The 17,355-nt window shown below is 40.8% G+C and overlaps 1 protein-coding gene across 2 annotated transcripts; it reads left to right on the forward strand.

Moving 5' to 3' along the window:
* Positions 1-2,285: 2,285 nt before the first annotated feature.
* On the forward strand, positions 2,286-17,212 carry hnrpkl (heterogeneous nuclear ribonucleoprotein K, like). Of its 2 annotated transcripts, none has more exons than XM_085359890.1 (16): positions 2,286-2,386; positions 3,601-3,712; positions 4,401-4,498; positions 4,581-4,637; positions 5,763-5,806; positions 7,110-7,182; positions 9,088-9,201; positions 9,734-9,862; positions 9,982-10,286; positions 10,890-10,943; positions 11,123-11,159; positions 13,132-13,147; positions 14,460-14,492; positions 14,626-14,693; positions 14,781-14,950; positions 15,630-17,212. In XM_085359890.1, the coding sequence occupies exons 2-16, from the start codon at positions 3,652-3,654 to the stop codon at positions 15,658-15,660; spliced, it is 1,290 nt and encodes a 429-aa protein (XP_085216016.1). In that variant the 5' UTR covers positions 2,286-2,386; positions 3,601-3,651; the 3' UTR covers positions 15,661-17,212. The 2 variants fall into 2 exon arrangements, with proteins under 2 accessions (XP_085216016.1, XP_085216017.1); XM_085359891.1 differs by having other exon boundaries at positions 3,604-3,712.
* Positions 17,213-17,355: the final 143 nt, after the last annotated feature.

Raw genomic sequence — 17,355 nt, forward strand, 5'->3', positions numbered from 1 at the left:
CAACACTGTTGTAGGCTACGGTTGGCCATTAGGCCTGGTGTGACGTAAGGTTGACGCACAAGACGGGGTGCATCTATGAAAAATAATTACCTATACTATGTCCGCAAGCTTCAAATAGGTCTCACTCCAATCACTGATCAGAGCACGATATAGGCGTCAAGAACTCCATCTATTTATTTCTTGCCCAGTAAACTTTGTTTGGCAATAAATAAACTAAATAACAATAATAGTAGTAGTAATAATAATAATAATAATAATAATAATAATAATAATAATAATAAAAAACCAACTTTCAGCAGACTGTTGCATGTTTTAGTAGGAGTTTAAGACATTTTTGTGGGTGGGTGTTAAAGTATTTGTCAATAAACATTTCGGGGCTGAACTGCAAATATGTTGCTCTGACGTTGATGCACGAATGCGTGATCATTTTTCTTTATAAATTAATTGTAACATATTGCTTTCCCCCCGTATACGTCCCAAAATGTGCCAGTTCCATGCCAGATGTGGTCTCTGTTCAATATTTATTTATTTATTGTTTGGTTTTTCGGTAATTGCTGTCCAGTGCCAAAACATCAAGCTGGTCATATGTTTTCAAAATGAATAAATAGATCATGTTTACCACCGGATCCCTCAATTTCCACTCACGACGAGGAGGCAGCCAGGACACATGATCTGTGACACAGCCTGGATGGTTAGTGTCGCTATGGTGACTTGGTCTTTACAAATAGCGCGGACAATGTCAAGTGTCGCTATGGTTGCAGATGAAAATATGTACGCAGGCTTTTTTTTTAAGAGAAACATCAAGAACTGAATTATATCTGTCTCCATGGCAACCTCAGAGTATAGGAGAGAGAAGAGAGAGCTCTTTATTTTGCAATAGATCCTTGCATATATATCTGAAGAAGCATAACAACACTTTGAGAAAAGGTGTGGGGGGTGATTGATGGAGGAAATATGGGCATGATTCAGGGCTTCTGATTTGCAATACATGCATGGAAGCCAGCTGGTGGCTCTGGATTAATAATATTTGATCGTGATCTTGTCTGGGGGGGTGGGGGGTGGGGGGGGGGGGGGGGGGGGGTCACTTTAAAATGCAATAGAATACAGATTGTGGAATGTGCCATTTCTTTTATTGTGAAAATGGGGAATATCTATAAATAATCTATAAAAATGTATATCAGTTTCCCCAATTCTGCTTGTTGGTGTTCTTAGCTGGAAGTATCGCTTCTTCGAGGCAGTTTAACTTCTGGAATATGAGCATGAACAAGCGGGAAAAAGAGAAGCTCGTCCGCAAACGAGTCCTTGTTCATATGGTGTCAGTTCTGAAACATCCAAGTCCACGATAAGAGCAAGTCACTTTGAACCAATAATTAGAATCAATCTCCAACCCATCTTTCATTTCACGTCATGTACACAATCACTAATCAAAACCACTTAAAAGGTTCGCCCTTAGATATGATACCAAAAACACTCCAATCCAAAACCAAAAACTTTTTGCTCTTGGAGTTTTTACTCCTAGCTTTGCCGTTGAAAAATGTTCCCATTCAGGAACCTCTGAGTGCCATGTGTCACTCTCTCTCTAATAGTGCCTCTGTTCGAAGCCTGTTGCACTAATGCAGCTGTGGCACTGCTGATATAAATCCTGGAATATCCACTTGCTCTCTTTATATAGGCCTCACTCGCACAATAGTTTGATTTCAAACACAACAAATGTGATTTCTTTCAGGTGGCTTCCTACATCTTCCACCAGAAAATGCTAACAAATATTTTCACAGTCCATAATACTCCCTCTCACTTATGTTTCTTTGCCAGCATTGTGACGTGTAATTACATCTTCTAAATTCAGGGTGTAATTTAACAAGCAGCATAAATGTAGATACAGCAGAGCAAAGGAAATGCGAAACAAATGTTTTTAAGGAGTGGTTAGTAACATGATGTTTTCAAATTTCTTTTTTTTCTTTTTTGAATTAACCACACGACCTATGCTGTTTGTCCGATCTTTTTAAAGAATGGTTAAGCTACTCACACTGTTTAAAATAAATATGTAAATGTTTAATCGCACTAAATTTCCACCTTTCCAATCTTATTTCTTATTGACGTTCATATGAAGCAAGTTTAATTAGCCAGGCAGTCTGAATTCAGGACCAGAAATTCCCAAAATATTTAGAGGAGGGTGTCTGATACATTGTCCCATTACGGGTACAAAGTTTCCTTTCGGCGGATCTAACGTGCCTTAGCCCCGCCCGCCGGTGTTGACTTGGAGCCACCGGGAGAGGGTCGACGAATCGAGCTCATCCACAGCGTGTGTTTCCGTGCTGAAAACGTTTCAAGGCGAGGCGACCGCTGAACGCTGAGGACCGCAGTGAACGTAGTTTTTTAGCCCCAGGTTTGTTTTTCTGTTTGTTGTACATTTCATAGCTCGGTTTGTAACGTGGCGTCATTCGATCTGTTCGCAAGCTGTCGGCGATTAAACAAGACTTGACGGCTGACATTAGCAGGATAGCCGCGTAGCTCTGCTGTTATTTGCGGTTTTGTACAGTCACAACGTGGACAGTGGAGCTGATAGGCACGCCTCGTAAAACACACCAACTGGCTAGCTTTGCAGCGCTGTTAGCTTGGGAGCGCAATGTCAGTACCGTTAACAGATAGCTAACTTATTCGCAGGCATCAGGTGATAAACACATTTTCTTTCGGGAGCAGTTTCTCTAATGTCCAGTCACCTCGGGTTGCTGTTTTGAATTTCATTTTTGATGAAAACCAAGGGGAGAAAAAAGACTCGATATTAGCCATTTGTTGGACCTTTCTCAAACGGCTAATGTGCTCTGGATGACATTAGCGCACATACGTGTTTGTGTTTTCTGGACTCTCCTCTTTAACCGTTAGGTGTCTGTGGCGGCTCTTGGTGGTTAAAACGGGTGCTGTTAATTCCTGATCTATGTGGGCGTTGACTGGCACTCCTTTTAAGTTTAGCAAGGCCTGCAGAGGTCCAGACAGCATGTACAGTACTTGGCTAGCAACAGTAGGCAGCGCATTTAGGTGGGCTGCGTTTGTACAGTACAGTGCATGCAGGCCAGCAACACTCAGGAGCTACCACACTTTCACATGTCCAATCCTAGATTATTATCTCTGTGATGAAGTACTGCGGGATGGTGCCTGAGCAAATACATACATGCTTATGAATTTCGTGTGCTGCACGTAGCTTAGTCACGTGTTGTTGCAGACAACTATCAAGAATAAATTCCCCAAATTCTTTGGTGGCAGCATCTGTTTTGTGAGGATTTTCTGCTTCATTTCATCTTTTGATTGTGGTGGTATAATTCCACAGCTCAGTTTATAGGCACACTGGGCTGTGGGAACATTCAGTGGTCACTTTATATTGCAGGCAGTTAATCAGTCATATCTGCAATTGGCTAATTCACGTACTTAGAAAAATACATGCTATAGTTGTAGTGGCTGACTGATACTTTTTAAGTAATGACTGTGATAGGTCAATGTCTGCTGATAATATTGGCCAACTCCTTCAGATTATTTGATCAGGTGTGTCCCTGCATGTACTGTATGCCGTTTGACTGATTGTATCATTTGATCCCCTCCGTTTAGCAGATCCAGGGAGAGGAACCTGTTTGTTTTTCCCGCTGCAGGTGAAAGACAATGGAGGTGAAAGGCAAACAGCAGGACGAAGACATCTCATTCAGCAACACTGACACTAATGGTAAGGTCCCACACAGGTTTATGTTGATGAGTTAAGCAATTCATTAGAGTAATGTAAAGATGTAAATGAGGTCCTGCTTTTAAAAATAAGCTAAGCCTGTCTGTCATGTCATCCGGCATGAAGTACAGTCTGCAGATACAAATGGTAATTAGTTTGTTTAAGGAAAGGAGAGAGGTAGGGGAAAAGAAACTGGCTTATGCTTCATAGCATGTGCACATGTCAGATGGTTGAGGGATTCGCCTGTACAGCATACTGCTGTTCTGTGGGCCCTGAGCAGGTCTGTCCCATGTTTTAATCCAGGAAGGGTACACGGTGGTGTTGGACTTCTTCCAGGATGCAGTTGGCCGCTAAATGAAACCTGTTCTTTGGGTGGAACATGGCGTAGACCTAGCTCCTGACGTGTAGTTATGTTTTTGTCACTTTTTCTAAGCTTTCAGTGGCTTTAGCCGGTAATGTTAATTTGGTTCTTTCCCCCAATTTATTTTCCCTAACGGTAAGGCAACTCAGTTCTAAATTGTTTGTGTTGTTTGGTGTTATAGAATACTATGGTAACAATGTCTTGGAAGAACAACAAGTGTGTTTTTTATGTTTATATATATATTATTACAATTACCCTGAACTACTTGTTTGAGTACTGCGTTCAGAGTTACTGCCCGTCTCCGTTTGACCAAATCACCTGTCTCTTTAGGTAAGCGCCCAGCTGAGGACATGGATGAGGAGCAGGCCTTCAAACGTTCACGCAACACAGATGAGATGGTGGAGCTGCGAGTGCTGCTTCAGAGCAAAGTAAAAAGACTCACACATCAGCTGTTGGGACTGCATTGCTGTTTTCTTCACCTTTTCATCAAAATTTTTTTTTTCTTCACAGAATGCCGGTGCTGTTATTGGAAAGGGTGGCAAGAACATAAAAGCCCTGCGCACAGATGTGAGTACACAGATAAAAATCTGCAAATATGTCTGCAATTGAGGGGACAGTTTTGCCAGCTAATGCCTGCCCCCTCTTTTGCAGAACCTCTCTTTTCTTTTAAATTTATATCTGCCTTGTTGACTGCCACTGGCCTGCTCACCAACGCCTTGGGCCGATGTTTAGCTATTGTGTCCCATCACTTGTGCTGTCCTTATATCTGGGATTCAGTCTAACGAAGTTCTATGATTACATTTGTGCTCTTTAAACATGAAGATGATGAAGAATTGAAGGTTTTCTTGACACAAGAGGAGAAATAATTTATTTAAAGAAAACCCAAAGTGTCAAAACAAATTACCAAATGATTTCTGCATTCCTGCAGAATTGGATTTTTTGGCGGCATGCTTTTACTATTGTATCTAGAATTGACATGCACTGTTACTATGATGAAACCAACTTGGCTCGTGTGGACAGACCAGGAAGGTCCTGTTAGACAGCTGTGTTTTGGGATTTTTTTTGTTAGGTTTTTTTGGATTACCCCCCCCCCTTTTTTTTTTTTTTTTTTTTTTTTCCCCCCCCCCAGTCCTGTGTTTGTGAGTTTCAACCTAATTACATTTCCCCAAACTGTTGAAGCTATGTTTGACCTTGAAGTGACAACAGGTGCCTGAAAGCCTTGACTGGAAAGCCTTTTCAGGGACATAAATCTGTCTAGTGCTCCAAACTGCTTATTAAACATATCTTTGTCCAGGTCACACTTCCTGTTCTTCTTCACTCACCACAGTTTCACTTTTGGGACAACGTGTAGCGTGTATTCAATTAAAAATGTATTCCTTCTCCCCCTCTTCCCTTCTCCTTTTTTTTTATTTTTTTGTCTTTACTTTTGGCCACCTTCCTCCGTTGCCCATGTACTGGATCGACATGCCCCTCCTGCGTTGCCCACCTTGACGTTGGCCCAACCTCCGCCCGCCCCCGAACGCCCGCCCGCCCACCTGACACTCCCGGTTGGCCCTGCCCATAAACTGTGCCCCTCCTTAATCGGGCACCTAACTTGACATCTTGTGATTGAATGCCCCTGCCCAATGCCAACCTCCTCCACCACAACCACCACCACAACCACCACCACCACCACCTCCTCGGCCCATGCAGTACAATGCCAGTGTATCAGTCCCAGACAGCAGTGGCCCAGAGCGGTATGTCCCACCAGTTATTGCCTCACTGCCTGATTAGAACAGTGAATCACATGTCTTTGATAATCTGCCTTCTGTTTGACTTTTAACATTTTGATATACATGACAGTATACCCCCCCCCTCCCCCAAACACCCCCCCCCCCCCTCCACTTGTAAGAGACGTGTTTGTTCCTTTTTTTCCTCCTTTTTTTCCTGTCCATTTTCAGCCTCTCCATTGAGTTGGACCTTTTGTTATTACAGTTTATTGTCCATGCAGAGAATCACTGACAGCCCACTACCAAGTAGTTGGTGTTTTACATAATTAGCAACGCAGCGGTCAGATGCTGTTTATTTATGTTTTTTTTTTTTTTTAATTTCCTTTCTGTGATGTTTAATTTTACCATAAATCTTGTGGAAAGCAGACATCTTTATCTCACTCTGTCCTCCTCCTCTGTGGCTCACCTGGCCCTCTCGCTTCCCACCCCCACTCTCAGCATCACTGTCCATGAGAGAGCGCACTGGCTCTTGTCCGGAGGCTCCGTCTTCGTGTCTGTCACTCATTATTGTTGTTTCTTTTTATTTCATGGTGCTGCATCCCCTTGTGTTAAATTCCTCTCAGGCCACATCAGATCAGCGCTGCCTGCCCAAACCTTTCATAACCCTCCCACCCCCGTTCCTGTTCTGTGCCACAGAGTAGTTGGCAACCACTCACATTTCTTTTCCCAGTCTAAACCCCTCTGCTCTGTTGCTGTTCTCTACTACCCACCTCGTCCTCTCCTCACCTCAGCCCCAAGCCCCTCTCCTCCCCACCTGTTCCCCACCCTCTTTCCCAACTCCTGGTCACAAAGAGAAGGTGTGCTGGTGGCGCAGTTGTCAATACAAGATAATGTGTTAAGTTATTACCTTCCTTTTCCCCAACTTGGTGGTGGGATGGTTATAGAAGATCTCTCTCTCTCTTTTTAAACCCCTCTTTCCCAACTCTGTGTGGCCGCAATCACATTAATTTGAGCCGCTCTGAAACCGCCCATCCTCCCCAAGCTTGTCTTTAAAAATAATATTATAATCAGTGCATGTCAGCTGCTTATTTAGTCAGTGTAGTGTTGGGGAAAAGTTATGAAGAATTCTTATTTTTTTGTGTAGCATTTAGCAGTCTTATTTTTTCCTTTTTTTAGTTTTTAAACCTTTCGTAAGTGTGTTCATAAATGTTTGCTGGACTGCTTCTTCTTTATTTGTTTATTTATTTTTTATCAGGTTTTGCTTTCTGTCCTTCTCTCTTGTTCTTCTTGTAACGCCTTGCTTCCTTTTGGCTAAAATGGTTCCTGACAGGATCCTGAGTGTGAATGCCAGTATCGACACTATTGGAGAGATTCTGTTGAAAATCATACCGACTCTTGAAGAGGTAAGCTGTCATAATAATTGTGCATATAAACAAAGAGCAGAAAGGTTGATGGTATCTGTTTATGAGATATGTTTATATGTTGCAAAAAAGAAAAATCACAACTGAATCTGACTGGAAGATCTTATTTCTTTTATTCCTGACCTTTCATGCTTTAAGTTAATATAACACAGAGCTGGTACATTGTATCCAGCTGCACCCAGCATGCATTGATAAAATGCTAATAATAATAGTAAGCTACTTTTATCTGCTTCCATATTCACAAGGGGTCGCCACAGCAGGTAGTTCCTGATATATTCTGAATTTTTGCAGCCCTACACGCAGCCATATGTCCCACCAGTGATGCTGTGCAATAGCAGTAGTTATGTGCTTACACAACAAAATTTTCATTAGCTTTACTGAGACTCACTGGGTCTTTGTCATAACCACTTCCTGGTTGTCATTCCAGTCATTTGACCATGCTTAATTAGCTTATCGCTAGACTACTCACAGATATAATGGTTCTAGTTTCTTTTTTGTTGAATTATGCTTATTAATGATCTTAGTATGTGTCACTGTAGTTTTTTGTCTTTGGTAAATGCTATCGTGATTTATTGAGAGTTCCTCTTGCCCTGTCTTAAAGTCTTTATGTGAGCTGTGAGCATGTGAGCTGCTTTAAATCTTCTCTAAATATCTTTTCTAAAAGCGGTTTGTAACAGTTATTATCATACTTGTTAATACTGATGGGGAGAGAATTTACAAAACCACATTGGATTGATTCAAATGACTGTTTATGCTTAAGTAACAGATTTGAAATCGGTTTGAAATGAAACAATCACGATGCAGTTGAAGTGCACGCTTATATTTCTTTATAAATTAAGCAGGTTAAAAAGACTGGAGGTGATCGCATTTGAAAGCTTTGTGAGCCTAAAGCAGACGGTCAAAGGAGAAGTTAATATAAATACAGGCCATGGGTTTGCTTTGCCCAAACAAACCAAATACATCAGAAAAACGGGAAGATTAGGAGTAGACCGATTGTTTGTGTACATTCTAATGAATGTACCAAAACTGATGAAAGGCATATTCAGTTTCAGAACAATACTATATTTCTCTGAAAGTCTACAGAGCAATACTAAGATTCAGCGAAATGCAACAAAGTTGTCAAGCCAGTACGTTGCAGTACAAGTGGACAATGACCCAAAACTTAATGTATGAGCACTCTGAACAGTTTGAAGATCAGGAGGAAGAATCTGCTGCAGTGTCTAAATCGCTCACCTGATTTCACCGACTGTGATGCTGCAAAGACAAAACATCACAAAGGAGGCATCGTTCTAGCCAGTCGTTGCTTTCAAATAATTTTTGACAATAAAAAACCTCATTTTATTTGGGATTATAAAATTCCATGCATAGAAGTGGTTGCTATTGCTTAACAGATAATAAACCCCTTAAAATAATTTTCTTTGACTCCTTAAGTTATTTTTGTTGGAGGCTTTAAAAAAAGCTGAAAGGCTCCACTGCAACTGTATGTGCCATTTCAGACTGATGTGGTAGCATAGAGGGACAAAAATGATGAAAATTAAGTTACTGTCCAAATATATGAATGTACACTGCACTGATGTGAATTTTGAAATGCATTAAACATATTAATCATTGCTTTGTTCAATAATGCTCCACAATGAAATAGAAATTTAGCATCACATTTTCTAATCTTGAAATGACTTGCCAAATGCCAGATTGTGACCCATGCAGATGTGTGCATGGGTCATTTAAGGCTTGGAGTCCACTGCATGTTTAGCGGTTATAAGCAGGTTTAGCAGTTTTTTGCCACATTGGCAGCATATAAGTTACTGCCCAAAGACTTTAGTAATAAACTATAGGCAGATATTCTGACCCTGCTGACATTGTTGATCTTGTGCCGTGTTTCTTTAGTACCAACATTACAGCGGGATTGATTTTGACTGTGAGCTTCGGCTGCTGATCCATCAGAGCTTGGCAGGGGGCATCATCGGAGTGAAAGGTGCCAAGATAAAGGAGCTAAGAGAGGTAAGAGAGTCCAGATTAGCAGGATCCTCACGATGCTCTGCCCCAAAAGCTGGACTGTAGAATAATTATTAAGGTTGTAATTGTTAATGCATATTGTATCTGAAATATATTAGGATTTATTAGGACTTATTTGTGCCACCTTATTGTTGTATCTGTATTTCCCAAACGTTTTATAACTTGTTTATACTTTGAGTATTACAGATATAACTTATTTACAGCTGTAATCAGATAATGTGGTATATGTGATCAAAATTTGGCTCGTAAGAATAATTTAAAAAAACTAATTATACCTCAATTAAATTCACCTGATCTGCCCATCGAGATCATCATCTTCCATATGTCCGGACAGCTGTCAGTGTACACGTTTTGATTGAGATGGGCAATTATCCGAGCCATTGTTAGCTACGCAGCTCATATGTGTATTTATGACACTAGCAAAACTGGTCTTTAGACCAGCTTTAATGGCAAATTGGTCACAGATGAAATTGATAGACTGGAAAGAAGACTAACACTTTTTGTTCTTGTGCATCAGAACACCCAGACCACCATCAAGTTGTTCCAGGAGTGCTGTCCACACTCGACAGACAGAGTCGTCTTAGTTGGAGGAAAGCCAGAGCGCGTCGTTGAATGTATAAAAGTTATATTGGAGCTGGTGTCAGAGGTGCGATTACATCATTGAGATCTGTTAAAGGGGTTAACATGCTTTATAATTATGCGGTTCATGTCTCACAGTAAGAATAATAAATTATCTATTTAATTTTCTTTTCCTTCCCCTTGCAGGCACCGATCAAAGGTCGCGCCCAGCCTTATGACCCTAACTTCTATGATGAGACGTACGACTACGGTGGCTTTACTATGTTATTTGAAGAGAGGGGCAGACGACCCATCGGTGGCTTCCCCATTCGTGTTCGTGGCGGTTTTGAGCGCATGCCTCCCGTTCGTGGCAGCAGGCCCATGCCTCCCTCCAGAAGGGATTATGATGACATGAGTCCCAGACGAGGGCCTCCGCCACCACTGAGCAGAGGACGAGGGGGAAGTCGTGCTCGTAATCTGCCTCTGCCCCCGCCGCCACCACCAAGAGGAGGGTAAGGGCAGTGCTTTCACATCTGAACTGTTTTTGTACTTACTATATAAAAGATGGCCATAGATAATGCCCATTACCCATTGGTGTTTTAACTCCCATTTTAAAGCCCCTGGTCGGCCGTTGCCATATGGTTAGCATAACCAAGCCAAACGTGAATGTATTTGGACTAGAGGGAGGAGTGCTAAATTGGCAACTAGGGCTATTGTTGATAGGTTGCATCTATCCATCTGGGTGCACATACATAAAACTTAAATACTATAAAAACGGGAGCACTCACTTCTTGCACACCAGCCCATATTATGTCAGTGCTGCAAATGGCTCCAACACCACAAATGCAGCCAAAGTTCAGTCCAAATTCAAATCAGCAGAGGTGATGAGCCTAGTCAGCATTCACCCACCCTAAGTGTTATTAAAATGAAGGTGAAAATTAGCTATAGGCATTTTTTTCCTACTCTTTGTAAAACGATCTTATTTCTCCAATAAAGTTTGGATCTAAAAAGCACTATTAGATTCCTGTTAATTTATACGTATTATGTGTATGTTTGTGTATAGGCATATATAGTGTTTCACCAACTTCTTTTTCCTTGTCTGTTATTATCCACAGAGGTGACAGGTTTTCACATGGCAGCTATCATGGTAGCATGGATGACAGACCAAGGTGAGTAGGATTGTCAATACAAAATAATTTGTCTTAAAAGCAGAAGACACTGAAAGTTCGTCAGGAGGTGAAGCCATAGTTCAGACCTGATCAGAGGTCATCAGTGGAGTCTGCTTGCCCTGTCACACGTGTCCCCTATGTTGGAGGAACTGTGTTAACATTTACCTTTTTGTCTGTAGTGACAGAAGAGGCAGAGGAGACCGTTATGACAGCATGGTGAGTGTGTTTACTAGTGCTTCTGTAATGCTAATCCGTATGTGTCGCTTCCTGCTTCTGTGTAGTTTGTGAATCCTGCTTTAGATCATATGATTGGAATTTCTTTTTCTCACTTTCGTACAAGCGCAGTGGCTTCAACACCAAGCTGCTTTTTTTTTTCTCCCCCCACTATGTATGCACACTGATGTAGGCCTGTTGTTGCCAGGCAACTGTTGTCTCCGTGGTTACCACAGAGCAGCTGAGTACGTAGTCCGGAGATCCACCAGGCTAGCAAATGAGCAGAAGCCAAAGCGAGTCCTAAACTGTTTCCCTGTAGGTTTAAAGCTGCAAAAAAATGTTTTAATAGTAATACAGAAGCATTAATTTCATCACATAGGCATCAAGAGATGTCAGTTAATCCTTTAAAGTGAGTTTAAAGTGTCTAAGAAAAGAGCAAAAACTGACGTTTATCATGTAAAGTATAATATTATTTCTTTTTCTTTGTGAAACAAGAATTTCAGGAGTGAAAGCATCAACTGATTATTTTTTGCATTAACGCTTGTCACCGCTCTACTCATCTGAGTTAACAAGTAAACATCGTCACATATAAATTAAATGCAATCGGTGTAATAGATGTGGGACTTGCAGCCAATTTGCTACTTGACAGATCTTACCCATGGCTAAGCTTTTAAGGTGCACTTTAATACAAAGAAAGAGGTTTACAGTAAAAGAGCTACAGACAAATGCTGGAAAAAGTAATCAAAACTACAGTGACAGCTTCCAGTTGACATTGAAGTGTTCAGATGTTCAAAAGGCCTTTTTTTTTTTTTTTTTTTTTTTTTTTTTAGGCCTGTATGCAAGCAGATAGTTTGTGTACTTCACAGCCATATTACTGTAAAATAGGCTTTACTGGAACTTACTGGAGAGGCAGCTGGTTATCCCTCACAGTGCATCACCGTATATGAACTATATTTATATCTTCCTTTAAAAGGATGGGTACACCTAATTTTGAATGTTAACGGTAATGCTCATTTCTTTTGAAGTAGTAAATGGAGGATGAAATAATTATTGCCCCGACTATATATTCACATGTGTTCCCACCTTAAATTGAATTGGTGTCCTTGTTTCTGAGCCATTTAAGTGGTTTATTTAAAATAAAGAAATAAATACAGAAAAGGCCTAAATTGTCTACAGGGAAGTTGTAGCGTGATCAGCAATGCATCGTTTGTGTTTAGCAGCACAAGTCACTGACAACTTCCAGCCGAGTCACTGCACAAACCAGCAGAACAGAATCCTGGAAAGTGTAAATGTGTTTTGGGGCACGTATGGAGTCTACGAGGACTCGTACAGGCTGATTAAAATAGAAGCATATCTGTTCTATCAGACATGTGTGAGCTGAGCAGCTGAAAAGCCGCCTGTGTAAGAGGCAGCGTAGTCAAAATTGGGTTTTTCTTGAACTTCCCCACAAAAGCTGCAGCTGTTCTTGGCAGTATTGTGAACTCAAACTGATGATGCTTTTATGTGCTTCAAATATATGAACGACTGAAAGTCTCTGTGGTGATCTAGGAAGGTAAAGCTGAGTACTTTACTAACGAGTACTTTAAAGGTCTTCAACATGTGCCTTTCTGTTGGTCAACTTTATTCAAATGAATAATTTCAGAAAGGCAAATCATCACATGAAGAGGCCCAGAGTTATTTCACCCTCGGATCAAATTTCTAGCCAACAACATGGTGTTCTTATAAAGTTCAGTGTGATTTTTTTAAAGCTTTGAAATGGATGCGCTTAATACTGTGGGATGAGTACTCCCCTTCACCTTGGTGAACATCAGATTGTTCTTAGTCTGCATGAGTGTACACGAGTTGTTTGTAGTTTAATGTAGAATGGATAGTGAGCATTTAGTTTACTCCAGGTTCTGAGAGCTTCGTCTTTACTGTGACATTCAAACTTATATTATATATATTTTTTCCCCCATCAATTGATCCTGAAATGCAGAGTGGAGGTGGATATGGTGAGTGTTCTTCTTTATTAATCTCCTGGAAAAATTCAAGTTCAGCAAAGGAAAATCAGGGCTTCTTGGACTTTATTCTCATAATTTCATCTTTTATTTTTGAGAGGTTTTATAGGAACACCACAATGCTGCAAGGCATGGGGCAACTCCACCGATCAGGCATAACATTATGACCACCCGCCTAGTATTGTGTCGGTCCACCCTTTGCTGTCAAAACATCTCTGACCCGTCAAGGCATGGACTCAACTAAACCCATGTGCTGTGGTATCTGGCACCAATTGTCAGCAAAAGATCCTGTAGGTCCTGTAAGTTGTGGGGTGGGGCCTCCATGGATCAGGCCTGTTTGTCCAACACATCCCACAGATGCTCACATGGATTGAGAAGTGGGTCATTTGGAGGAAACAATGCTGAGGTAGGTGGCACGTGTCAAAGTAACATTGGTTAGACCAGGTCACCTTTTTCTATTGCTCCGTTCACCCTGACTGGTCTGTGGCTATGCAGCCCCTTAAGCAACAAACTGCAATGCACTGTGTATTCTGACACCTTTCTATCAGAACCAGCATTGACCTTGTGGTCAATTTGAGCTACAGTAGCTTGTCTGTTAAATCGCACTACACGTGTCAGCCTTCGCTCCTCACGTGCGTCAGTGAGCCTTGGCCTCCCATGACCCTGTCACTGGTTCACTGCTGTTCCTTCCTTGGACCACTTTTCGCAGATACTGACCACTACAGACTGGGAAGACCCCTCAAGAGCTGCAGTTTTGGAGACACGCTGACCCAGTTGTCTTGCATTCACAGTTTGGCACTTGTAAAACTTGCTCAAATCCTTGCACTTGTCCATGACTTTCTTCTCATCAACTTTGAGGATAAAATCGTCACTTGCTCCCTATGAGATCCCATCCACTAACAGGTGTCATGATGAAAAGATGATCAGTGTTATCTCTGTCACCCCAGTGGTCATGATGTTATGCCTGATCAGTGAGTATAGACTAGCTCACAGGTTTTCTAACACATTGCCATTATCAGTTCAGCTTTGACTTAATGTGTTTAACAGTTAAGTTCATTATTTATTGAATATACTACTGTGTAAGGAAAAGATGAAAGCATGCAATGTCTACCAGTTTAAAAACAGTGAGTTTCATTTAAATCATTTATTTTTACTGATAAATGAATCCGTTGATTCAATAATTGAACTGCAGCTCAAGTCTGGAACATTCTGGCTACATTCTTTACTATCACTTTTCTCTTTTCTTTGTTCTGGGGTGCATTTTCATTTTTTTCCTTTCTTTGTTTTCTTTTTGATGTTTTCAAAGACAACAGTTCTTCCTGGGATCACTTTCAGTCTGGTGAGTTGGGATCGATCGTTACTATCCCAGCGTTTTGTTTCCTAACCTATAGGGATTGTTGCATCTTCTGGCATGCTTTAGTTAAAGATGGCTTTTCCCCTCTTCCACCTTATGTGGTTTTAACTCCTCCTAGGCGGCAGAGGCTCGTACAGTGATATCGGAGGTCCAGTCATCACAACACAAGTCACCATCCCAAAAGATGTAAGCTAAAGTGAGCAATGACAAGAAAAGAGATGCCACTCCTTCATGTATGTTTTTTTTTAACTCTCCTTTACGGTTGTTGTGCAGCTGGCAGGCTCCATCATTGGTAAAGGCGGTCAGAGGATCAAGCAGATCCGCCATGAGTCTGGGGCATCCATCAAGATTGATGAACCACTAGAGGGCTCTGAGGACCGCATCATCACCATCACAGGGACACAGGACCAGATCCAGAATGCCCAGTACTTGCTGCAGAACAGGCACGCACTCCTCTGATTTTCCCCAGGACAGTATCAACACCACACAGCAGTGAGGCCTTTCTGTGCTGACCTGTGTGCTCATGCTCACCCAAATGGAAATAATTGTATATATTTATTTTTTTTACTTTTAATCGGTCAACTTTGACTCACAGTTTCTCCAGGAAAATCTGAAATGAAAGCTAATAAGATCACTAGATTAAGCAGTTTATTAACGGAAATTGTGCAATTCTTTTGGGTAATTGATGATGAAATAATTCTGCAGTGTAAGTTTGATGGAAACTGGCTTTGGGTGGGGGAAGCTTTAAAGACGACCTTGGATCTGGACTATTTTATACTATTTTGTAACTTTTTACAGTCTGCGTTAAGATCGTCTGGCTGATTAATGAATGATGAAAACAGTGTTTCATCTTGTGGAGCTTTTCATTTCACTGTGCTCCCTCTCACCACTAAATGGCTAAGCTGGTCTCACCAGTTGGTCGGGTCGCTTCTTGCAGACAGAATTTATTTCCAGCTTTGACCTTGCGTTACTTTTTTTTTAACTTACAAATGTGCTTCATGTGGAAAATGCTTAACAATTTTTCCACATCTGGATTTACAACTTCTTAACCCGTGCCATGTTTCTGTTAACATAAATATTTCTGATGTTTCGTCCTTACCTTTTATCTGTCTTTTATTTCAGCGTGAGGCAGTACTCAGGTCGGTTCTTCTAGGAAGAAAAGAGAAGAAGCAGAAGAGTGAAGCCATGCTGCCATACTGTTTGTTCCTGCTATTCAGAGCCTACATTCCTCTGCTTTGGGTAGACATGCCCCTTCCACACAAACACACACACACACTACACCGCCTAGCTGTGTTGCAGTTTTTATTTTGACAAATCTTAAGCTGTCAAACAGCAGTCAACAAGTTTTTCTGTGCTGGTGTGATTACTTTTAAGAGATTCTTGTGCCGTCACTGGAGTAAACCCATCTGTGTGATGACTTTCGGTGTTGTGAGAGCCAACCTCTGGCCCTTGTTTCTTTTATTTCAGTACAGCATGCAGAATGTAATAGTTTTGTTTGAATCATTATGTTTGTTTGATTTATTTTTTTTCTTTCCCTTAAAGTTTTAAGCACACTTTCCAAATGAAGATGCATGGTGTTGGAATGGTTCAAAGCCTTGTGTAAAAACTGAAGTTTATTCAAGACCTCCAACACCTTTTTTCTCACTGTTAAATGAAGTAATGAAGTGCTTTCTTTCTTTTTCTTTTTTGAATGATGGGGTTCAGTGAGATTGTTTGGGAAATGAATTTATTTATGTCTATTACGCTAAAGTAGAAAGCAGAGAAGAATTGAGATGCCAGCCTCATGTCTGGAGGGTCAGTATGAAGCTAGCACCACAGCCTGTTGGCTTACTCTAGCACAAAAGTGAATGCATGCAGCAGAAATTCCACCCATCAGTCCACAGATGAACATGCTGTATCTTGTTGTTGTTTATGTTGTACAGAAAGAAGCTAAAATGTACTTTTGGCCTTCCTCTCAGCACAAATAATATCTGCTTGTAACCCATTGGTGCCTATTTTAGAAACCTTTCAGTTTATAATTCTCATAAACAGTTTTTTTTTATGGATCAAACAGAAGATTTGTGAAAATTGTGAACTTTTGAAGTGTTTGTACTGTGGGTGTACTTTCTAATCCGTGATGGTGCTAGCTTCATATTTTATCAGGCAGGAAATAAATAAACCTATTTCCCAAAATATCTTTTCTTTTTTTTTTTTTTAAGTCGGGATACTTGTGCCAGTGCGGTATGCATAAAGAAAGTTTTAAGATTTTTTTTTTTTTTTTGTGTGTGTAATCGTCTTTCTTTGAAAGGCAAAAAGCTGTATAAAGTGTGTATATATTTACATAAAAAAACAGTAATTTTATGAGTGTTTAGAACGGCCCAGATTACTTAATACTTTGGGGCCAAAAAACAAGAAGAACAACAAAAAAAGACAGATTTGGTAATCTTTAGTTGTCTTTCCATTATTTCTTTTCTACCACTCACAGGGATGGACTCGCTGAAATCTTCCAACCTTAAGAGCTGATCAGTTGGATCCATTCTATTCTTGCATTTTTTTTTTCATTATTTTAATTTTTGGAGAAGGATTTTTAGAGTTCTGTGAATTGATTTCTTAAGATACTCCCCCCCCCCCTTTCTTTGCAGTTTGATGTCAAAGGATTTGTGAGTCCAGGAGTGGTGATTTTTCTGTGTAGTACTTGCAGGTGTTTAGTAAATAAAGTCTGTGTCACAGCCCACAAAGTGTAAGTGTGTGTCTATTTGTTTTTATTTCAGCGGAGCAATACTGCGCTGCTGTCTTTGTAGTACATGTAATTGGTTTACGGACATGGTGAAGTGTGTCAGCCAGTTGCTCTCTCACATGCATCCGTAGT

Source organism: Diplotaxodon limnothrissa, linkage group LG7, assembly GCF_057381915.1.
Source record: "Diplotaxodon limnothrissa isolate DT_005_m linkage group LG7, D_limnothrissa_male_GT1.1, whole genome shotgun sequence".
Lineage (NCBI taxonomy): Eukaryota > Metazoa > Chordata > Actinopteri > Cichliformes > Cichlidae > Diplotaxodon > Diplotaxodon limnothrissa.